This window comes from Diabrotica virgifera, chromosome 3 (genome assembly GCF_917563875.1).
Source record: "Diabrotica virgifera virgifera chromosome 3, PGI_DIABVI_V3a".
Taxonomy (NCBI): domain Eukaryota; kingdom Metazoa; phylum Arthropoda; class Insecta; order Coleoptera; family Chrysomelidae; genus Diabrotica; species Diabrotica virgifera.
This window is the reverse complement of record NC_065445.1, coordinates 70,161,124-70,186,935: the sequence shown is the minus strand read 5'-3', so window position 1 is coordinate 70,186,935 and position 25,812 is coordinate 70,161,124. Positions and strand designations below refer to the sequence as shown.

Genomic DNA, 25,812 nt, shown 5'->3' with positions numbered 1-25,812 from the left:
AAGAAAATTTGGAAAATATTTTTTTTTTCGATTAGAAGCATGAAATTTCATATTTGATCTTAGTTTTTAATTTCAAACAACTTTTCATAATAAGAATTTTCGATATTGAGAGAAATAAAGGTACTTTACTCTTGAAAGAAATTCACATTTTTTGACATACCTCGTATAATATTGATAACATTTGATATCTGATGATTGAATCATAGGTTCTAGACTATGCAGAACTTTTTATGAAAAATAACTTTTTTTCGTAAAATTAATAATAAAAAAGTTTCCCATATGTTTCCAACTTAGTTAGACTGTATATAAAAAACTTTTTTATTGCAGGATTGTGAACATCGAACAATACCATGTCTGGCGTCTGACTGTAAAGAAACCGTATTAGAAGCAAACTTTGCCTCTCATTTCAAGGAGAAGCACAAGAAACTATATCATTCCGAAAAAATATTTATAGAAAGTTTCCGTGGTACTGGCTTTGCTGTACTAGAGAAAGATAATGTGTGCTATATTTTGTTCTATGAACTGAGTGTAGACACATATCGATTCGCTTTATGTGGTATAAAAAACAATGACAAACAATTTGAAGTAGTTTTGAGAGCTAAAAATAGTAAAAATTCAGTTCATTTAACTGAAAACAACATTGTGTTGCATAATGATCGTGTTTACTGTTATAGATGTCTTAAAGGAGATTGTAAATACGAGTATCACTTATATTCTAGCTACAGACGAGGTATGTTAAAGTATGTTTATGCAAAAATTGAAAAGCCTATTTTAAAACGTACATTCGGTAGTGATTATTCTTGTACTGTAAATGTTGTTGAAGTAAAAGCTGAAAATGAGAATGACATAGAAGATCTGCTTTTGGGGAAAGATGTTGTTATTGACGAAGTTACAGAAGAAGATGAGATAGAAGAAGAAAAACCTTCAGAGCCAACAAAAGCTGATGCATTGAAAAATTTCCTGAAATGTCCTGGTTGTGAGATTCCCTTCACAGAACCCATTTTCCAGGTAATTTTTTAAATACACTTGTTCAATCACAAATTAATCTCTTAATTTGTATTCTCGCATTAATCTTAACTTCCCTAATTTTTATAGTTTCACCATGTATAATTGTGAAACATATTGATTAATAGCTTAATTATTAGAGTCCAGTCAACTTCCTGTAAACTAAATTTGCTAAATAGTTGTTATTCTAATTGTACTTCCAAGTGTTGCAATTGCGTCTCGATTAAATTGTAGTTCTAAGCTTTCAAAGTATTCAAAGTTCAAACTTTTGTTATTATGAAAAAAGGCAATAAAACTTATTGATGAATCGTAGTATTTTGGGGAGATTATAAATTAGTTTTAGGGACTATTTTAAGTCGCCGTCTATTTAGAATAGTTACCTCATTAACAAGTTCGAAGTTACGCCGAGTGTAAATTAACAGTAGCTGTCAAGTCTATTTTGAATCTATACCTCATTAAAAAGTGCGTAAGTCATTGTTTGAAGTTATGCCGAGTATAATTATCAGTAGCTGTCATTAACGGTAGTAGCTGTCAATAAAACCATATTTTTTATTCCACAACTTCAATTCAAACATTAATTTATCATCGTCGATCGAGAAAAAACGGACACAGGGCATTAGAAAACATTTCGAACCTTATATTACATCTAATTGTCCAACACTTCTGGTCAAAAAAATCTGGACACTTACATTTTGTATGTTTTTTTTTTAATTATGTATGTATGTGTTAAGTGGTTTAAATGGGGAGGAAGTAAACATTATAGTTGTTAAGCTACCAAGGGTATTATAAGGATAATAACGCTTGAGGTCAATGGTGTATAGACTGAGGGCCTTCGGCCCGAGGTATATACGTTGACCGAAAGCGTTATTATTATAATACCCGTGGTGCTTTCAACGTTTAATGTCCGACTAAATTATTCTTTATATGCAAACAATTTGAATTAATTAGTTTTCAAATAAGTACATTTACCAGAAATAGGCGTTATTTTTCAATAACACGCCCTTGGGCTTTATATCGTACTTAATAAACTTCGAAATAATGTCATTAATTGTCAAATAATAGACCAGTCGGACATTAATAATATAAATAGTTCATTTAAAACACTAAATATCTAAGTAATGATACGAAAAATAAGTAACCCAAAAGAAAGTAATAAGTAACACAAAAAATTAACATTGTTCAAAGAATTAAACAAAGAAAAAATAACGTTTTAATTGCCCACAGTAGTTGGCTGTTCTTTAGGTTTAGTATCGGGTATTTCCTCCTTTACATCTGCGGAGGATTTCAATACAACTACACCTGCACAGTACACCTGCGTTTCAAACGTTATAATCAGTATGTGGTATGTATAGTTGTATATTTCAAGCGGGTTTGCCATATTTCGCCCATTCTGTGAATTATCATAAATAAGTCCTCCTTTTATATTTCACAGAGAGTTCCATGTTTGATGAAAATTAATTCGGTGCATCCGTTGAAAGGAATACCTCCGCCACCAAACGGTGTTCTGGATGAAATACAGCAAGGTGCAAATCATTCTCCGGGTCTCCTCCATACACGTTCACGTTCGTCTGGAGATCGTAAGCAAAAAAACGCGACTCGTCAGCAGGGCCGTAACTACGATGTTAGGGGCCCCGGGGCAAAGGTGTTTTGGGGGCCCCCTGCCGGGGGTTTGGGGGTTTACCCCCCAGCGGAAGGCGGGGTCCGGAAAAATGTTTGATATTTAACCCATTGAAAACGCATTTTAATGGATTCTATGACTGAAGTTTCTTGAACCTACATATTGCTATTGTTTTCACCCATTTTGAAAAAATGTGAAATCTTTGTATTATCCACGTCCGTCTGTCCGTAACCACAACTCCTCCGGCAATATAGCAGCTAGAATGACAAATGAGGTGTCAAATGAAAGCTGATAATCCAAGGATGGTACTAAAGGTGAGATATTTGACCTTGGCGGTCTGTCCGTCGGTCTGTACGACCGCGAATATAACTCCTCCATCATTATACCAGGTAGAATGACAAATGAGGTGTCAAATGAAAGCTTATAATCCAAGGATGGTACTAAAGGTGAGATATTTGACCTAGGCGGTCTGTGCGTCGGTCCGTCCGACCGCGAATATAACTTCTCCGTCATTATACCAGGTAGAATGACAAATGAGGTGTCAAATGAAAGCTGATAATCCTAGGATTGTACTAAAGGTGAGATATTTGACCTAGGCGGTCTGTGCGTCGGTCCCTCCGACCGCGAATATAACTCCTCCGTCATTATACCAGGTAGAATGACAAATGAGGTGTCAAATGAAAGCTGATAATCCAAGGATGGTACTAAAGGTGAGATATTTAACTTAGGCCGTCTGTACGTCGGTCCCTCCGACCGCGAATATAACTCCTCCATCGTTATACTAGCTTGAATGATAAATGAGGTGTCAAATGAAAGCTTATAATCCAAGGATGGTACTAAAGGTGAGATATTTGACCTAGGCTGTCTTTCCGTCGGTCCGTACGACCGCGAATATAACTTCTCCGTCATTATACCAGGTAGAATGACAAATGAGGTGTCAAATAAAAGCTGATAATCCAAGGATGGTACTAAGGTGAGATATTTGACCAGGGCAATCTTTCCGTCGGTCCGTAGGACCGCCAATGTAACTCCTCTGCCATTATACCGGGTAGAATAACAAATGAGGTGACAAATGTCAAAGTTTAGTAAGACTGGCTCAACATTAGTAAATTCGTATATCAATCCACGCAAAGTTACACGTAAAATTCAAATATCGTCTTCCAGTTCTACTTTCGATTACTTTGGGTGAAAACCTAGGACTTACGAAGTCCAATTACTTGTTTTAGTTGACCAACAAAAAACAAATTTGAAGTCACCATATTTTTATTCGCTTTAAAAAAATTAAAAAAAAAAACAACAAAATGAACAGATAGTTAAACAAAATGTGATAATATAATGAAACAATAAAAAGAAAATTTCTTGAAACTTCAAAACCGAATGGAAAAATATGGAGATATGAAGGTTTATTTAGAGAAAATACAGGGAGATGTAAATCAGATTGCTGAGGAGATACAGAAAATTGAAAAGGTGGACGAAAAATTCAAGAATGCGGTAAAATCGATATGGAAAAAGTGGAAGAAAAATTGACGGAGATAGTAAAATGTAAAAAAGGAGGAGACCGTCGGGAAGTCATTGTATACAGCTCCAATGAGAGCAGAATCCTATTTGACGAGGATATTATAAAACGATATCTGGCACCTTCAGCAGTGACACTCTCGAAGGCGAATACCGTCACTGCTGTTAGATTTATTATGCTGTGGTACTGGTAGGGCTGATTCCATCTTTCTTTTCAATATGTGGTACCATGTGGTTCCGTTCACGTACCAAGATGTGGTCTGGGGTAAATTGGTTAAGACAAAGTAGCTGGGACCGGGGCCGCTATTTCGGTTGCATTTTAGTTTTTATTTCACCAAAATAACTAATTTCCTCAGTAACAATTTATATCTTTATTACGAAAGGCCTCGGGGGCCCTAGCTTAGCCCGGGCCCCTCTTCCAATGGCATTTTAGGTTTTATTACGCCGAAATAATTAATTTCCTAAGTATTAATTTAAATTTTTATGTTAAGGTCTGGGGAGCCCCAGCTCAGCTCAGGCCTCAGGGGCTCCTTCTAAGGGTTCTGTTCCAATTGAATTTTAGTCGAAAATACTAATTTCTCCAGTGAAAAATTAAAACTTTATGTTCAGTTCTAGGGTGCCCTGTAAGGTCTTTTTAAAATTATGTCATTTGAAAATATTTCGTTGGGATCGGCTTTTAAAATACATATTTTTATTTTCCTCGTTAAACTCTATGCACGGTCAAAATAGGGGCACCCGCGGGCCCCCCTTGGCCGGGGGCCCCGGGGCACCGCCCCGGTTGCCCCAATGGTAGTTACGGCCCTGCTCGTCAGGAAACATTACAACACTCCACTGCTGAACAGTCCACTCTCTGCGATCGTTCGTAAATGATCATGTTGCTGGCTTATGAGAACATAAACTCCTTTCATGCAGGACTCTGCTTACAGTTCGTGCAGAAATATGAGTTCCTCGAGTTTCTAACAAACAACTAATGAGAACATTTTACGTTAAAGAGCGGTTCCGTAATGCCGAAATCTGTAAAAAAAAACATGCAACACGCTCATCTCTGAATCTTTTTGTGCATTATCCTGGTTTTCTAGTTTATTCTCCAGTCTGACGATACTTCGTTAGAGCATCATGAACGGTACTTTTGGCAGAATTCAAATGATTATTATTTGCAATATACTGAGACCGTCTTCATGTAATACCACAACTTTTGCATTATTTTCGGGAGTCATACTAACACGATTTGAAAACACTAATGAACAGTGATACGAATTTATTAGAGTAAACGTGAAACTTATCGTAAATGCAATAAACAATGCAAAAAATCTGTTGCTACAGTAGAAGCCAGTTAGAATGCAGCGTTGTTCTTACGACGCGCAGCGATGCCACTCATGTCGGCACAGTGGTATGTGCGTGGTAGTTTGGCGATAGACTGAGAAATCACCGGTCCTGGGCCCTGATTCTAATTCAAATTTCGACTGAAAACAAGTCGCTTTCAATATGGCGACGTTGAAATGCGACTTTGCGAGCCTTGTGGATTTTAGTTGAACTAACGAAATGACGTCACAAAATAGCGACTATCGAAATTAATAGCGACTCCAAAAAATTTCGAGTCGAAATTATGGTGACACGGACATGAATGGCCGAAAACGAGGTTAGGTTTAGTTTAGGAGATGCGTTTTGTTTGTTTCTTGCAAGGAAAACTAAAGCAAAAGGTATTAATATGGCTGGGTTTTATGGAAATTTGCTGGTTTTGGAGGAATTAGATAGAACAGTATTAAATTAGAAATATAATAAATATAATAATTATTGAGAATTTCCACAATGTGAATAAATTATCAACTCAATGAAAGATGTAAGGTAATAATCTGGGAAAATTAGTATAAAACAAGGAAAATTATGTACCAGCTATTTTATTGCTGGACATGCTGAAATCAAATCTTAAGATTTCATATATTAGTAATATAGCTATGCAAAGTCCGCAGAAAGTGTGCTTTTTGGTTTATAAACAAATTAGCGCTCCGAAATCTTTTTTTCAATTATTGCTCTGTAACTCAGAAGATTTTAACGTTAAACCAAAAACACTCACATAAAAATTCAATGTTATTTAATTCTGCACATATATATTTTTTTCCGATTTCAGTCGGCGGAAATTTTCCTCGGAAAATTCAGGGTTTCCAAACAAAATCTTTAATTTTCAACTAAAATTAGTAAAAAACTAAAAATAGTAATTATTTATCAATAATTAAATAACTTGGTGACATAAATTTTTTTGTTATGAGTGTCTTGAAGATATGAGAATTTATATGTACAAAGAGGACCGGAATAAAAAGGTAATGGTTCAAAGATTGAAAAGGGCACAGAACCCGTGCCCTTTTCAACAGCGTTAACTTAATTTAATTTAATCTAATATTTTCTGAGGGGTTATATTTGTTTATAAGCCAAAAAATTGTTTCTTTATAACATTCCTGAGACCGCTCAAATAGTCCAATTTCAATTCTGTAAAGTACGTTGAATTAGGTATATAGTGCTTTTATATACGAAAAGCATAGTTAATCTGGTGTATAATCTTTCTAGTTATTATTTCGACCGTAATTAACATTTTAATTATTGCTAAACTATTGGTTATATTGTCGCCGGTCTCCTGATATACAGTGCGGTGGAATAAGTGTTACCCCCCTGTTAACTTGCTTATTTCAAGAATATAAGCAAAACGCTCGGACAGTTCGATTTTTAAACTAATCATAGTATATTATAGCATTAACGTTTCGAACTTTACGCGATCCCTCTTCAGGTGACAGACATAACTTTGATTTTTTTAAATGGGAAAGTACATAATGTGACACCTCATTTAAAAGCTTTTAAAATACTGATTCTCATAATACTTTACTCATATTTGAGAGCGTAGGCGCAAAATTTCGGTCGAAATATTTTAAAATGCATTTATTTTTTTCGAATTCTGAGAAAACGAATAAGTATTTTTGAAAAATTTAAACGCATAATGAAAGATTAGATTATTACGAAGGGCTAAAAGTCCCTTAGACTGAACAAAAGTTTATTTTGAATGATATATTTGAAATTAAATATTAGACTAAATTTTCTCTTTTTTTCACCCCAGTGACATATTAAAATAAACATTATAGAAGTTCTTAGGGACTCTTTACTCTCGATAATACCGTGATATTTCATTCTGCGTTTAAATTTTTCAAAAATACTCCTAGTTTTCAATAGTTTTCTCAGGATTCGAAAAAAATGAATGTATTTAAAAATAATTCGACCGAAATTTTGCGCCTACTCTCTCAAATAGGAGTAAAGTATTATACATTTTTGAAATCAGTATTTGGAGAGCTTTTAAATGAGGTGTTACATGAAGTACTTTCCCATTTAAAAAAATCAAAGTTATGGCGGTCACCTGAAGAGGGATCGCGTAAAGTTCGAAACGTTGATGCTATAATATACTATGGTTAGTTTAAAAATCGACCTGTCCGAGCGTTTTGCTTATATTATTAAAATAAACAAGTTAACAGAGGGGGTAACACTTATTCAACCGCACTGTATAATCTACTATAAAAAATCTTTCATGTCATCAATTTATTTAATAGGGAACTTGCACTAAAAAATTTTTTTGGATAAAATTGTTAATTTGTTTTAAAATGTTATATTCAAAATATTACGTCTTAACAATGAATAGTGTACGTACAACATCTGATCAAATTTCTGCGCCTAAAATTTCCGTTTCAAACAACTTCAAAAGCGAGAGCTGGGGTCTGACGTCATAGGCCACTCGTATCGTTTGCCCGTTCGGTGGGCTATTGCATTTAATGCAGTTTTCCCATAGATAAATAATATAGTTGAAATATCTTGTTTTACTCTGTGGCAAAAATGATTTTTTCTGTGACAGGCACAATATTAACATTTTATCTCTGTTGACATATATCAAAAAGTTCTTTTTTTATGAAATTACTTTTGTCGTTTCTTGTGTTGAAGAACAAAGAAGAAACAAGTAACTTAAAAATAAACAAAACTTATAGTAATAAAAGTAAGAGTAACTAAAAATATTGGTGCTACTATAGTATGCGGTCTACAGTCGGGTTTCTACTATAGCTTGCGGTCTATCGAGGGATGTGGGGTAAGTATAAGCTGAGATGATAAAGATATTAACTTGTAAAATTACAATAATGATTCTTCTTATTTATGCGTATTATTAACTTTGTAAAGAAGGATTTTGTTGGCTGTGTACACGTTCTATCGGTACGTCTGCTAATCAGTACCATAATCTTTTCTCAGAAGGCTTTGAACACAATAATGAAAGGCTCCAGTAGGTACTAACATTACAATAAAATATAATCTTTATTATAATGCAAATTACACCGTAATCTTTTCCAGGATATACGAAGAATCCTTCGATTAGAGGTAGGTACATCAAACCCACGGGGTAAACCATATATTATAATATAATGGTACCAAACTATTGTCATAAAGGGTTTAAACATGCTTATTAATAACTCTTACTTATTTGTCTTCATATTATGCGTTTTAAACTCTTTACAAAGTAGCACTCAACTTTATCAATTTCAGTTTAAAACTAAGCTGATAGGGGAACTACTTATTACAATATATAAGATGAACATAAATAATACCTAGAAATTTTCCATTAAAGACGATTAAAATGTAATATACCCGTGATACCTACCCTAATCGCGTTGTTTCCGACTGCTAGCCGTGGCCCGTGACGTCGGACCAATAGAAGGACGTTCAAGAGCCTCCTAAGATATTTGAATTTTATAGCATTTTCAAAGCGTCGTAATTAGCGGTTAAAATATTTGTTTTTTTCGCATGCAAGCGTTTTAAGATCATGTTACCTTATGTTTTTTAATATCATTTTAATATTTAAAAATTTATGCAAGTTCCCTATTATTGATAAATAATTACTTCCCTAAAATTTTAATTGAAAATTGCAGATTTTTTTTGGAAAAACTCGGATTTTCCGAATAAAATTTTTGTTGAAGGAAATCGGAAAAAAATAACTTTGTGCGGAACTAAATTACGGTGAATTTTTATTTGAGTGTTTTTGGTTTAAAGAAAAAATCTTAGGAGTTACAGAGCACCAATTGAAAAAAAAAAGAAGATTTAGGAGTGCTAATTTATTTATAAATAAAAATAACACACTTTCTGCGGACTTGTCATACCCCATATTACTAATATAATATGCAATCTTAAGATTCGATTTTAGCAATAAAATAGCTGGTAAATAACTTTTCCCAAAAATGGCATTTTTTCGATAATTTTCCCAGACTATTAACACATGTTGCGGGGGTTGCGTATCCAATAAATCCAATAAACCTGAGCGCCAACCCAAATTCTGAGCAGTATCAAAATGATAACGTTAATATCCCCAGTTGTAACTAATATCGAAATGAATAAGAATCGCTACAAATTGCGACCATCATGGCGGCGTCGAAATTCAATAGCGACCTCGAAATTAATTAGAATCGGGCCCCTGATGGGCCGTTCTGGGCAAACCGGCAACGTTGTCGGCCGTTCTTCCGTAAGAAATTACCTGCATTGCAATCTAACTGTGGCTTTCAGCAAATACTATTGACTGTAATACATCCAACTCCCACAGAAATCTGGAAGCACGTTGCCACTAGCGTCACTGTCGGCTTGAGTTGAAATACGTTTTGACAACGTAAAATTTGACGTAAACATTCAAATTTAATTTTATAAAATTTTGAATAACGAGCTAATTTTGCTAAATTAAATTAAAATAAAAATAGTTCAAACACTTATTGGGACCATGCAAGTTCGGCAAAGCGACCTCTATTTCTACGCTCTGTACTTTTATTCGCACTTTTAATTATATTGGCCAATTATATTAGTCCTGGTTGCTGGATAATTGTCAAGGCCATAGTCCAAAAAAATAATAGAAGAAAAAATAAGATGCAGGTTATGTTATGCAAACCTAAACAATTGTATGTAGTAAATAAAATTAGTTATTAAAATGCAGTACTGCAAGCAAAATACAATTAATTAAATTTACCTTTATATTATAATTGCATATCATATCAATATTGTGGAGCAATATATAATTTTTCTGCTTCAATGACAGAAGGTATGAAATATACGTCAATTTGACAATTTCAATTGACATTATGAATTATTTAAGATAGTTGCAATATTTCTCCGCGACTCGCGCACGGTCGTTTCTCGTTTCCCTTCCAAGTACTTGCACACCGGGAATACAAAAACAATAATAAAGCAATTTTATAAATGTAAGGTTAGATTGCTCTGGTTATCCTACTCATATCGCTAGATGGCGATATTTTTTTGCTTTCTCAAAATTAATGGGAAATATCAAGAGTTGTATGTATTACAGTCTATAGTATTTGCTTTCATTAAGTGCGTTCGCCGGTTCCTGTCGGCGACAAATTAGCAGCAAAACGCATGCGCACTTTAAAATGATATAAATAATCATAGATATATAATAAGTGCGTTCGCGGGAGCCTGTCGGCGACTAGTCGGCGACAAATTAGCAGCAAAACGCATGCGCACTTTAAAATGATATAAATAATATCGTTAATAGATAAATATATAAGGTATATTTACCTAGTATAATTTAATAATTAATTATTAATATTAATTAAATGTAAATATACCTTGTATATTTATCTATTAACGGTATTATTTATATTAAGTGAGGTTAGAAATTGTCGGCGACAATTTGTCAACTGTACCCGCGAACGCACCTATTACTCTAGATTGCTCCCTGCGATCTTAAAATGGGTGACGGTTGCGACAGAGATAAATGAGCCTATTTGGTCGGTAGTCTCTTTTTAATTTAAGGGGAATATCGACGACGTGAATATCCCACTTTATCGAGTAATATGTGTTGACAGTTGGAGCGGGTGGTGACGGGAAATGGTCTTTGGTCTTCGGACGTGGATAATCGTGGTTCAAATCCCATACCAACTTTACTTTTTTATTTTTATTTAATCAATATTGCGTTTATTAGATATTTTTACATCTGAAAAATGGACCTAAGTAAATCTAGCAGATAATAAATGTATGTATAGTAAGTTAATATTGGAATACATAATTTGTGAACTGCATAGTAAAATAAAAGTAATTCGTTATTAATATAAATTCGTCCTTATTCGAATTATGTGAATGTTTGTTTTGCTTCTACTTTTTTAAAAAATTGTAACAATAGTTTCATAAATAAAAATAATGTCTAATTACTTATAATTGAATCGGTCATTTCAAAAACAGCAAAGTCCACAATTTTCAGAAACTAACTTTTTGAGAGGAATAGACTCCTTTAAGATAAACGTTGTGTGCAAAAACGACACCAGTCCAGTGAAAACATTAGGAACAAAACTACAATATAACTCTGAATTTTGATGTCATTCATTTCATCCATCTTTCGACTATATAGTTAGTTTTCTTTGCTCTTCTGTAAAATTAGGAATATGTGACTCATGTTGTTTTTGAAATGACCGATTCAATTAAGGTTGATATGAACCCTTAATTAATTTGTTTCTGTTCCTAGAGATGGCTCTACTGTAGCATGCCATTGTGGTAACATTTTCAACTTAATTGTAGATTTCTACATGATGACTCAGTAATATGTAGAAACCTGAACACTTTTTTATCGTTACACCCATCGGCTCAATTGGCTATGATGCCAAATTGTTTAAACAGTAATTTTACCAACGCCTAATAACAATGTTAATAGCAAGAAACATTTAGTCCATGTTGTGAGGTCGCTCCCGTCTGAAAGAAAATTATGTTTCGGTTTCTTTGCGGATTCCTATTCAAAAATGTCCCCTTTAAGGAAATCTGAGTGCGAAATTTTTGGCCAGAAATTGTTTAAACAATTTTTTAAAGAAATTCAAACGATCACCATTTTTTGCTCCGGCAAATATTTTTTTAGGTTTTTTGGGTCATTCTAAACAAGAAAGGTTCTTGTCATTTTTCTCAAAAGTTGATAGTTTTCGAGTTAGGGGCGATTTAAAATCTGAAAAATGCGATAATACGCATGTTCGAAGCTTAAAAGCTCACATTTATATTAATATATCGCACATCCCATTCAATACCGATACAACTGCGGTTTTCTTCTTCTACAAAATAGATATTTTAAGACAAGTAATTGAATATTAGAATATTAGTAATTCAATAGCACACGAATGGATATCTTTTTTGAAAAACAAGCAATATTTAACCATTATAAATATTTGTAAGATATGGCGGTATTGCATTATATTTTTAAATAACTCATCAACCATAACTGCTACGATTATACAGATTAACAATGAAAAACCAGACAAAGTTATAAATGGTAGTTTACTAGATAAATTTATCTAATAATTATAATTATTGTATATTATAAATCACAACAAAGTGAAATTAACTCAACAAATTGAAATAAAATGATTGATGTACATTTGCAATAAGATTTTTTTTTGCATAATTCCAGTAAATGCTCTTTTGTTTTCTCTCCTACAGTAGGAGGCTTTTCGTAGGCTGGTTTTGAGTTATATTGCTCTAAAATATTATTATTATCAGAAAAACGACGAGTAGAAAGGTCAATAGTTTTATAGGTTGTATAGTCAAAGTTAACTTTGTAAAAAAATTTTGTAGGAAAACACTTTCTACTTTAAGAATTTGTATATTATTCCATATTACTTTCTCGTTATCCGAATTTTTGGTGAATTTTTGCCCAAAAATTTTTGAAAGGTAATTGAAGTCAAAAAAGTCTTCAGCGTCCATTTCATTCCCTTTATAGGGCCTACCGTTTTTCTTTTTGCAGCACTTATTAGAGGTGGCCACTGACATGAATTGAGTTAAACTGTGTTTTTGCTTTCTCGATTACTGCATGCATCGAATCACCCTCATTTTGGGTATGACCAACAGTTAAAAATTTGTGAGTAATGTTATTTATTTCAGCATGCGTAACTGCATATAAGTACATAAGTACCACCAAAACCGCCTTATTCTTATTCTTGCCAACGCAGTTGTCGGAATAAAAAATAATATCTTTTCCTGCAGGTAAAGTAGACAGATAGCTAGAGAGGCATGTTGCAATTTAATTTGCTCCTCGCATAGCAATAGCCTCGTGCCAAAAACAGCAGGAACTGTTTGCGATGCTACTTCGAAAATCGTAAAATTAAAGCAATTGAGACAGGACTTATAAAAAAATGTAGAAATATCTCCGCAATGTGTAGGTAATACTGCTTGCAAATCGAAGCAAGCTACTATGAGTTTATTATTATTTATGTAGGATTTGTAATATTTTTTGCTTTTTCTTCTCGGCTTCTTTCTTTACTACGAATGTGACGTGTGTATTGTTCTTGGCCTTTTTATTTTTCTTCTTGATTGCATTGTTTATACACCTCATAAGTTGCGCAGTGATCTTTCGTCGGTTTAAAAAAAGAAATATTACATTCTGTGTTAAAAAATGTTTCATATGTACATCTTTTGACAGATGGCAACTGCTTTTCTTCTCGTTACTCTTTGTAGTATCTATACATCTAAGCTAAGGTTAATGATCCATCAAGAAATTCTCTACGAGTTTGAGCTCTTAAATAGTGAGACTCTACGCGCTCAAAGCTATTTATGTGTTTTCTTACGGTTTCCTTAAGTTTCTCGTTTATAGTTGTGCGTTTTGATGATTTCCTCTATTATCTTTCTGAACGATGTTATACTCTTTTGACTTAGCCCAAATTGTTCGAATAAATCGATCTCCAATATTAAGGGTATTCATAAAAATATTTTGCATGCTCTTCTCCTTAATTTGTTTATAGTTAAATAAAAACATAAATTGTTTGTCCTATTACTTCCTTCTACAACTCTCCCATACTTCGGAATATTGTGCAAACGTTTTTGTAAAATACCCCTAGCACTCGCAACATGTGGCGGTATTACATTAAAACATATTATATTCTACGTGCAATATCCATACATGATACAGTTAAGGCGCTACAAACTACGTTTTTGAAGTTACGTCACTAATGTTCTCAGCAAGCGACGTGTATTCTCGCAATTTTCAGATTTTAAATCCCTTGTAACTCGAAAACTGTTAACTTCTCAGAAAAATGAGAAGATATCTTTTTTGTTTAGAAGAAGCCAAAAAACCTAAAGAATTACAGGGCAAAATAGGAGATTGTTGAAATAGAGCCTGCTGCATTGGCATTAAAATCGGATGGACGCGCATAATTAACAATTAAAAAACAACGGTCTAAATTGAAGTTAGACCCGATTACTACTTAGAATTTCAAAAATGAATGTTTAAACTTCACTTTAAGGACTTGCCAACCTTAAATATAATAATTTAAATATGAGTTTTTACGCCTCGAAAATGTCTATCTTCGCATTTTTCAGATTTTAGTTCACCTCTAACTCGAAAACTATCAACTTTTGAAAAAAATGACAAGATATTTTTCTTGCTTAGAATGACCAAAAAAACAAGAAAAAATATTTTCCTGGACAAAAAATGGTAATCTTGTGAATTTGTTTAGAAACATTTTTTTTAACAATTTTTGCCCAAAAATTTCGCTGGCACTCTTCTGATTTATTTAAAGGGGACATTTTTGAATAGGAATCCGCAAAGAAACCAAATCAGAATTTTTTTTCAGACGGGAGCGGCCTCACAACATAGACTAATTACATATTATGTTTCTCCGTAACTAAATATTCCAGTTAGTAAGGAAAAGGAATTCATCTTATCTCACACTGACACTGAAAGATGGTAATAAAATTTTACGACCTCTTCCATTCACTGTCGACAAATCAAGTAAAAGTGTATTACATTGCACAAATTTTGTTTATACACATAAACCTTTTAACACGTTGACGGACAGTGCGAATGCCTCAAATGTATAATCAAGTGTTGTGATACTATATGAATTTTGCAAAGTAGAATAGGGAAATTGCTAAATTTGTTTTAGCGCTTATAGATTATGGAAACAATATGTTTTTTGTAAACATGTGGACGACGGCCATGGATGTATCATATTTTATATGCATCTGTAGATGTAATAATAGGATTTTGATTTTAAATTCCGCAAAATATGTTTAAGCAAGGCGAAAACCCCGCGTTTCTTGGGAAAAATATTCCCATGAGATCTTTTTGCGTAATCAGTTTCATGAGATACCTCAGAATAAGACAAAAAAAGGTTATAATAAAGATATTAAAAATGACTTAACAGAAAAAAATACTGAAAACTATTTCACTACACCAAAACTAGTTCGTCTCTGTCTTGCTAAGAGAACCGTCGATTTATTGCATTTCGATTTAATGTCCATGATTCAGTTCCATAGTAAAGCACACTGTGTACATAACATTTAATTAGCCTTATTTTGAGGGCCAATATCAGATCTTTGCTGCATAAAATCTTTTTCATTTTCACGAAGTTGGCACGTGCTTTTTCAATTCTCTCTCTTATTTCTGCAGTCTAATCGTTATTTTCTGTGATTATCGTTCCCAAGTAAGTATATTTTTTTACTCTCTCAGACTGCTGGCCGCCTACCGTTAATATTTCATTTATATTGTTGTTCTTGCTATTTTTCATAAATTTTGTTTTTTTGAGGTTAAGGGAGAGTCCGTATTCTCCATTACATATATCTTAATATTTTGTTCATTATTCTTTCTAAGTCTTCCAAGTTGTCTGATATTATGACTGTATCGTCGGTATACCTAATGTTATTATTCACTTTTATGCCGACTGTCTCGTTTACCAAAGCTTCTTGTGTGATTTCTTCAGAATAAGAACTAAACAATAACGGCGACAGTATGTAACCTTGCCTGGCCCCTCTCCTTATCTCCATTTCTTCTGACACTTCTCCAAATTACACATTTGATCGTTGGCTGTAGTATAAATGGTATAGTTTATTACTAAAGTTATTATTATGGTATGGTTTATTACTAACGAGGAAGTTATAAATGCCTTAAATCAAATGAAAAATGGAAAATATAGAGACGACGGAATAACAAAAGAGATGATTAGAGATGGAGGTCAAACTACCTTGGAAGCAGTTAAAATCCTAATGAAGAAGTGCCTCTTTGATATTGCTATTCCAACCACTTGGCAAAATGCGCAGCTACTTCTACTACAAAATAAAGGAGGCAAACACAAACTCGAAAATTACAGACCAATAAGTCTGTTACCACATCCGTACAAACTGCTTACCACAATAATGACCAACAGACTATCAGATAAATTAGATAGTTACCAGCCTGTTGAACAAGCGGGATATCGCAAAGGTTATAGTACCGTAGAACACCTACTCCTACAGACAATAAGGACATTTCTCGAAAAGTGTAACGAATACAATGAACCTCTTCATTCAGCATTTGTTGATTACAATAGGGCATTCGATTCCATAGAACTCTGGGCCGTATTAGACGGAATGAATAACGCAAGGATTGATTCCAGATATAGAATATAGAATTATTTACTATTGAATTAGAAGATGCCTTATGTCTTAGAAGAAAAAGTTAAATTGTCACTTAAATTTTTAAGTCATCTAAGATTTGCCGATGACATAGTGCTCATAAGCAACAATACAGAAGAACTAATCTACATACTAAAGATGCTTAAACAGGAATCTGAGAAGAAAAGCGGTTTAAAAATAAATTTAAATAAAACAAAAGTGATGACAAATCAAAATATCAGAATCGACTTAGATGGAAGTCAGATCGAAAGTGTCGAAGAGTCACACGATCAAGCTAGGCAAACAGAATCAAACGGCAGAGATAACTAGAATAATCCGAATTACTTGGCAGCAGTTGCAAGACTCAGTGATGTGTTGAAAAACAAAAAGATACCAATAAACCTAGAAAAAAGGGTACCTATTCAACAGTTGTATTCTACCAGTTATGACTGATGGAGTGGATACCGTGACACTTACAGGGTTATCAGCCAATAGATTAAGAACACAGAGGGCCATCGAACGAGCTATGTTAGGAGCATCTCTGAGAGAACATATTTGAAATGGGACGTACGAAACAGGACGAAGGTGGAATATGTAACTGGAAGAATTGCGCAAATGAAATGGAACTGGATAGGACACGTGGCACGGCAAAACAACGAAAGGTGAACGAGAACATTGTACATTGGAGACCACGCGAGCATAGTAGTAGCAGAGGAAGACCACAAAAACGATGGTTAGATGACTTTAAAGCAAAAGTGGGGAGAAACTGGTACCAAAGAGCACAAAACAGAGAAGAGTGGAAAACTCATGGGAGGCCTTTGTCCAGGAGTGGATGCAAACAGGCTAAAGAAGAAGTTATTGTTTTATTTAGGGACATTCACTTAACAATCTACATGTTTTTATGGATTTGGCTGTCTCTAGAGGTGTATATTCTCGGGCTGAATACCGATAACCTTTTTCCAAGCACACAAACAATCCACATTGCTTTACTATATTTTTTGTTTTTGTTCTGTTAGTGTATCTTTGGTTGCCTATATAGATGTCATATAGGTGAACAAGGATTAGGATGAAGTCAGGATGAAGTTAGGTTAGGTCTGATCCGGGGAACCGGTACCGGGACAAGCGATGTAAGATGATCAAACTAAATAAAGATATCTTAATCAAGAGTACTTAATAGTCATTATTAAAGAACCCAACTAAACATGGTGGCAGCGGTGTTGAGTGCAGCACGTATATTTTAAGTATAAAACTATATTACCCATTAACCACTAGCACATGCCAAGAGTAGCAAAGCAAGGTTAAGGGGCAAGAAAATATTCTGCATTGTGGTCAATTGTGGTTGAAATCATACCCGACATAAAGTAACACTGAAAATGTCTACTAATACTACTGATGCAAATACTCAAGGTATAGTAAGTCTAGCACCATTGAATGTTAACCCTCCGGATAAATTCAATTTTTTGGCCCCAGCAATTTGGCCTGCATGGAGGAAGAGGCTGGAACGCTACATGTCGGTATCAGGGCAGCTCCAAAAGACAGAAAAACAAAAAATAGATATCCTAGTGTACCTTATGGGAGAAGAATCCGAAGATATTTTGATACAATTTCAAAAAATTCCAGATACTTACGAGGAAGTTCTAAATGTTTTTGACAAATATTTTATCCCTAGACGTAATATATATGAACGTTTCAAATTCAATTCTACAGTACAAAAACCAGGTGAAACCACTGACTTATTTATTACTAGCCTACATACCTTAGCAGAACATTGTAATTATGGGCAACTGAAGGAGGAATTGATCCGAGACCGTATCGTAGTAGGCATGCTGGACACAAAAACATCAGAAAGGTTACAGCTAAAAGAAACAGTTTTGATAGCAATTTCTGGCTTTTCTTCGTGTCTTATCAGATAAAACAATTGTTCCAGATATCGTTATCGCATTTCCTTTTTTACTTCTTTATCGATGATTATTCTGCCGCGCCGTTTTCATTTTCTAATATTCCATACTCTTTCTCTTTCTGCTCTCAAAGAAACTGTTTATTAGATTTTTTTCTTTCTCATCTAATTTATACCGATCCAGATTAGCTCCATATAACAGTTCTAGTTCTACTTGCATCAGACTAATCAATACGTTTATTTAACATATTATTAAGTGTCAACACATTTTTTCTTTTGTCTTTGCTAATATTTATTTATTTCTGTTGTTTTTGTACATAGAAGAAATCAATATAGATGTAAGATTTTTAAAATTGATTGTTATTATTTCTTTTATATTGATCCTTTTTTTATTTTTAATATGAAGGTGAAAATATTTTTTAACCTATCCCGAATTAATTTCAAAAGTGGTTATTTATTTAGGTATTCTTACTCCATATCTATTTAAATATCGTCCAATTGGTTTCCTTTAAATTTAGCTCACCACAAATGCAAAAAGTAATGAACAATGAAAATTTTAAAGATAAAATAATGATTTCAATTAAAATCTTTAATAAACATAAGTGCGACAAAAGAGAAACACCATGGATGGTAGTTATTAGAAAAACTATTTGACAAAAGTAGACTATTTATGCTCCAATTCAAAATATAGTCAAATACAAAGCTTCAGAGATACATGAAAAAATACAAATAAAAAAGACAACTTTATGTTACTTACAAACATTAAAAAGCCAACTCGGGTTTAATCGAGACAAAAAGTACCGGCCCTAAATATATCAAAATCTAATACGGCCAAGGGGACTGACAATATTTCAAGAAAAGTAGTTAAATTAATTTCAGAAGGTCACGTTGATGCGTTATAAATAGACGTTATAGTAGGCTTATATCTGTATTATATTACCTACTAACTATAATACAATAACACGTTTTGTTGTACAAAGTAATTGATATGACAACGCTGCTAGGATAAAGTTCTGTTTGACACGATTCTAGCAGAAGGTACTGCTATCTATCGAACATAAATATTACCGATGTTGTAGATGGAGTCACTTCATGGCGGTACAAATTCACAGCGGCAATTCAAGATATAATTCTTGTTTAACGAGATTTTTCATATGTTTAGGAAAAAATATTCAACATTTTATTGCAAATATTTTCCACTCTTACAGTTTTATATATGTTGTTATTAAAATTTTGTCCGATTTCTTACCGGTAGCTTTATTATAAGCCAAAACATATTATTTTTTCCTATTGTGGCAAAACTGTAAGATCAAAAATTTTCAAAAAATTCATAAGTATTTCTTAGGATTATATCTTTATGCTGTAAGAAAATTAACAAAATTGTATGTTTGGTTTTCCCGCTTTATACTTGGAAAAAAAGAGTATTTTTGAGTTTTTTCGAAAACGAAAACATGAAGTTCGCTCAAAATTTGTCAAAATACTTCTAGTAATCACATACACCTTCTCAAATTTTTTCAAAATTTTTGAACTTCAAATTTTTTTTTGGGGGGGTTCAGATCAACCTTAATAAATCGATGGTACATTATGTTGATATTAATTATTGGTAATTTTTTACGAATATTTTTAACAATTACTTTATACTATTCTACAATTAACTTATTAAAAAAATAACATTGGCTTTTATATTTTTAAAAATCTATAGGTACCTACACAGTTTTTCTTATTTGTTATATATTTCTTTGCATAGATTTATTTTAGAGATGTAATAATATCTAATAAACGCAATATTGATTAAATAAAAAATAAAAAAAGTAAAGATTGGTATGGGATTCGAACCAGGATTATCCACGTCTGAAGACAAACGGCCAGTTCTCGTCGCCATCCGCTCGAACTGTCAAACCATCTAAAATACTCGACGACAGAGTAGGATAGTGACGTCGTCGATACTCCCCTTGAATTAGAAAGAGACTGCCGACCAAATAGGCTCATTTATCTCTGTCGCAACCGTCACCCATTTTAAGATCGTAAGGCGCAATCTAGAGTATTATATATCTATGTAAATAATATCGTTAATAGATAAATATACAAGGTATAATTACCTATAGTTGATTTTTTAACCAAGAGGAGTAAACTAAAAAGACAGATTCACACCCAAGAAAGTTACTAGAAAAATCACCAAATTCATCTTCTTTTTTCGTTGATCATATCACCTTTCGATGATAATCCGTACATATTATATTATACTAACACATCGCTAAAGAGTTCTAAAAATAACTGTTTTTATATAAAAGTAGACTAAAAATCTAAAAATTAAAGGAATAATGCAGAAAACACAAAAAATCGCCGATATACTTAATTAACCTATAAAATGACAGAAGTGCCAAAATTTCATAAATGTCATTAGTGTCAAAATTTAATAACAGTGGAGTAAACTTGCCTGCGGTTGGGCCAATTAGAAACAAGCATTACGGCGCGGTAAATTTGAATCACCCCTCTTGGTTAAAAAACAAACACTAGTGTAATTTAATAATTAGTTATTAATATTAATTAAAAGTAAATATACCTTGTATATTTATCTATTAACGGTATTAAGTATTTATATTAAGTGAGGTTAGAAATTGTCGGCGACAATTTGTCCACTGTACCCGCGAACGCAACTAGTATTCGCGGTGTGCAAGTACTTGGAAGGGAAACGAGAAACGACCGTGCGCGAGTCGCGGAGAATATTTCAACTATCTTAAATAATTCATATTGTCAATTGAAATTGTCAAATTGACGTATATTTCATACCTTCTGTCATTGAAGCAGAAAAATTATATATTGCTCCACAATATTGATATGATATGCAATTATTATATAAAGGTAAATTTAATTAATTGTATTTTGCTTGCAGTACTGCATTTTAATAACTAATTTTATTTACTACATACAATTGTTTACGTTTGCATAGCATAACCTGCATCTTATTATTTCTTCTTATTATTTTTTTGGACTATGGCCTTGACAATTATCCAGCAACCAGGACTAATATAATTGGCCAATATAATTAAAAGTGCGAATAAAAGTACAGAGCGTAGAAATAGAGGTCGCTTTGCCGAACTTGCACGGTCCCAATAGTAAACAAGATAAAGTATCATTTTTTGTCGAATGTCAAAATTTTGTTTCTATGGTGGCGTGATCATTTTTAAAAAACATTGAAAAAACCATTGTTATTGTTATGAATGAACATTTTTTATTATTAATGTTTACTTCCTCCCCATTAAAACCACTATACACTGACAAAATTAAAAAAAAAACATACAAAAGGCAAATGTGCGGATTTACTTTTGACCAAGAGTGTAACACAAGAAGTATTTAAGGCTATGGGTACATAATTCGCAAATATTTTACGTGTATCCCTACTTTTTCTGTCTTTACACGGCAAATTACGTGTAGTAAAATTCACACCGGTATGGATATGTAAACATTACTAGAATGTCATTCTACTTGAAAATGTCATCATTAATTTAAAGAGATGGGTTTTGAATGTTCTTGGATAACTGTTATTTTTATAATTAGAAATTATTAATTCAGTTAATAAATGTGATAATTTTTTCACTAACTATGTATTCAGTGATTGTAATAATTTATTTGTACAACAAAGACTAATACTCAATCGAGAAAAGAAGAAAACTGTTAAAGTGATTTTTTAATAATATATTGTTATCAAACGCTTACAATTTTGAACACCTTTAACAACAAAATACTTGGATCACAGAATATATTATCCTGATGTATTCTCTGCTTGGATCTTCCACAAATAATACACAATAAATAACTTTTTATTAAGTTCATGTCTTAAATCAATTATTTATCAAATACACTATATTTCAATAATATTTAATCAATAACTCAACATATTCCCGATACAATGTCAAATATTTAAAATTGTCACTGATTGTCAGTGTCTGACTGACAATATATGCTGACAATATTATATTCGGCTGAGTGCGTTGTAAGACAAAGATAGATTTGGAAAATATTACCACGGCATTGTGTTTATTTTTTTCGAATCCTGAAAAAACCAATAAATATTTTTGAAAAATTTAAACGCAGAATGAAAGACTAAATTATTACCGAGGGCCGAAAGTCTCTTAGAATAAATAAAAAGTTTATTTTGAATGATATATTTGAAATTAAACATCACACTAAATTTTCTCTTAGTTTTTCACCCCTGTAACTTATTAAAATAAACATTATAGAAGTTCTCAGGGACTTTCGGCCCTCGCTAATAACGTGATCTTTCATTCTGCGTTTAAATTTTTCAAAAATACTTATTAGTTTTCTCAGGATTCGAAAAAAATGAATCCTCATTTGAATAGCATTGCAGCCGAAAATACGTACCGATCCTCTTAAGTACATATTCATTTTATTTTTTTTTTCAGTGTTTAAAAGGCCATGCTCTTTGCAAAGATTGCAAAGACAAGGCTGATGGAGATGGTTCCAAGTGTTTCTTTTGTGATGCTCATATAGACAATACAAGAAATTACATAGTTGAAGAAACAATTGCCAATCTAAAACTAAATAAAGATTCTCCAAGTACTTTCCAAGATGCAGAAGTAGTGTGCCCAACATCAAAGTGTCATCAAAAAGTCAAACTATCAGCTATCAGCACTCATTTCAAAGAGAGTCATATTGAAAATTTCCATTTCAATAAAGTAAGTATCAAAAAACAACAAAACTAACATTATGCTATGATAAAATATTTATTTATACACTCACGGACAAATTTATTGCATATTTTGAAATTAACGTGTGAAATAAAACTTTTTGTGTTGCCCCCTGTGTCATAGGAATATATTTATTTTCCGACTGTGATTTTGAAGTATCATATATGAGGCCTATAGAATCAAAACCTGCTAGATCCATTCTTTGAAATTTTTCGGGAGACTAAAAAAACATTAAAAATGTAAATTTCTCAAAAAGTATCCGGCATTCCTTAATCAAAGTGGCATTAATAAATGTCATAAAATGGCACACTAATTTGGTATAGAGTCATTTTTCTGCATGGCCCTTACATCTTCAGAAATTTGTACTTTTAGTTTTTTAGCAGATTTTGATTCTAAGCCCACATAATATTGCTCATTTTCAACTGCTTTTAGGCGCAATTAATACACTAAAAGTAGATATTGAACCATTTTGATAGAAAAACGTACTAAATATACAACAAGAATACGTATTTTACTGTTCATAAGACTATGGGCATAGCAGGGTTTGAACATTTCAGTGGTGTTTTGAAGAGGATTTAGAAGGTTTTGAGCCGAAACCTTATGGCTGTAGATTAATAGATACTTGAACTTTGAAATTGTGTAAAAAAAGGAAAAACGAAAAATTTTTGAATTTAACAGGTTTTGATTCTGATGGGCTATTCACTATTCTACCGAGATGAAGACCTGCGTCATGGTGCATTAGCACGAATTTGTTATCCAATATGGCTGGCAAATGGCTAAATGGTCTAAAATGTTTTTAATGTACATATCAGCTATCATTCATCCAATCACCTCCACAAGTTCGGTATCTCCTTTCCAAGAAATACCACTCCATAGCACTATGCCGCCACCACCACCAAAATTAATACTCTGTATGAGGTTACATCTGGCATGCCGTTCATCATATGAAAGCAAGATTTACAAAACTTCGTCTACAGAAGACTTGGCGTATGGTATGTCAGTTGTAACCTCATACAAAGCGTTAGTTTTGTTGCTGGCGATATAGTGCTACGGAGCGGTATTGTTTTAAAAGGACATACCGAACACGTGGAGGTGATTAGGCGAATTCCAACTGATATGTACATTGAAAACATTTAAGGGGATGGGTACGTATTTTCGGCTGCAATGCTATTCAAATGGAGATTCATTTTTTTCGAATCCTGAGAAAACTAATAAGTATTTTTGAAAAATTTAAACGCAGAATGAAAGATCGCGTTATTAGCGAGGGCCGAAAGTCCCTGAGAACTTCGTAATGTTTATTTTAATGTTATTTTAAGGCTATGGGTACATAATTCGCAAATATTTTACGTGTATCCCTACTTTTTCTGTCTTTACACGGCAAATTACGTATAGTAAAATTCACACTGGTATGGATATGTAAACATTACTAGAATGTCATTCTACTTAAAAATGTCATCATTAATTTAAAGAGATGGGTTTTGAATGTTCTTGGATAACTGTTATTTTTATAATTCGAAATTATTAATTCAGTTAATAAACGTGATAATTTTTTCACTTACTATGTATTCAGTGATTGTAATAATTTATTTGTACTCAATCGATGTAACAATGTAACAAAGACTAATACTCAATCGAGAAAAGAGGAAAAGTGTTGAAAGTGATTTTTTAATAATATATTGTTATGGAACGCTTACAATTTTGAACATCTTTAACAACAATATACTTGGATCACAGAATATATTATCCTGATGTATTCTCTGCCTGGATCTTCCACAAATAATACACAATAAATAACTTTTTATTAAGTTCACGTCAATTATTTATCAAATACAGTATATTTCAATAATATTTAATCAATAACTCAACATATTCCCGATGCAATGTCAAATATTTAAAATTGTCACTGATTGTCAGTGTCTGACTGACAATATATGCTGACAATATTATATTCAGCTGAGTGCGTTGTAAGACAAAGATAGATTTGGAAAATATTACCACGGCATTGTGTTTATTTTTTTCGAATCCTGAAAAAACCAATAAATATTTTTGAAAAATTTAAACGCAGAATGAAAGACTAAATTATTACCGAGGGCCGAAAGTCCCTTAGAATAAATAAAAAGTTTATTTTAAATGCTATATTTGAAATTAAAAATCACACTAAATTTTCTCTTAGTTTTTCACCCCTGTAACTTATTAAAATAAACATTATAAAAGTTCTCAGGGACTTTCGGCCCTCGCTAATAACGTGATCTTTCATTCTGCGTTTAAATTTTTCAAAAATACTTATTAGTTTTCTCAGGATTCGAAAAAAAATGAATCCCCATTTGAATAGCATTGCAGCCGAAAATACGTACCGATCCTCTTAAAGTTACATGGGTGAAAAACTAAGAAAAAATGTAGTGTGATTTTTAATTTCAAATATCTCATTCAAAATAAACTTTTTATTTATTCTAAGGGCCTTTCGGCCCTCGGTAATAATTTAGTCTTTCATTCTGCGTTTAAATTTTTCAAAGATATTTATTGGTTTTTTCAGGATTCGAAAAAAATGAACACAATGTCCGTGGTAATATTTTCCAAATCTATCTTTATTATACCAGTACAGTCAAAAAAACAAAAATTTCAGAAGATAAATGTCACTTTGTCGTCATTAG

General features: G+C 32.7%; 1 protein-coding gene across 2 annotated transcripts in view; it reads left to right on the top strand.

The window, feature by feature from the left end:
- Positions 1-25,812, top strand: part of LOC114325281 (uncharacterized) — a 78,947-nt gene that overhangs the window by 15,675 nt on the left and 37,460 nt on the right. For both annotated transcript variants that reach the window (XM_028273298.1, XM_028273299.2), the window contains exons 3-4: positions 328-1,008; positions 22,877-23,149. In XM_028273298.1, coding sequence (XP_028129099.1) covers positions 328-1,008; positions 22,877-23,149 — 954 coding nt within the window. The remainder of the gene's footprint in view (positions 1-327; positions 1,009-22,876; positions 23,150-25,812) is intronic.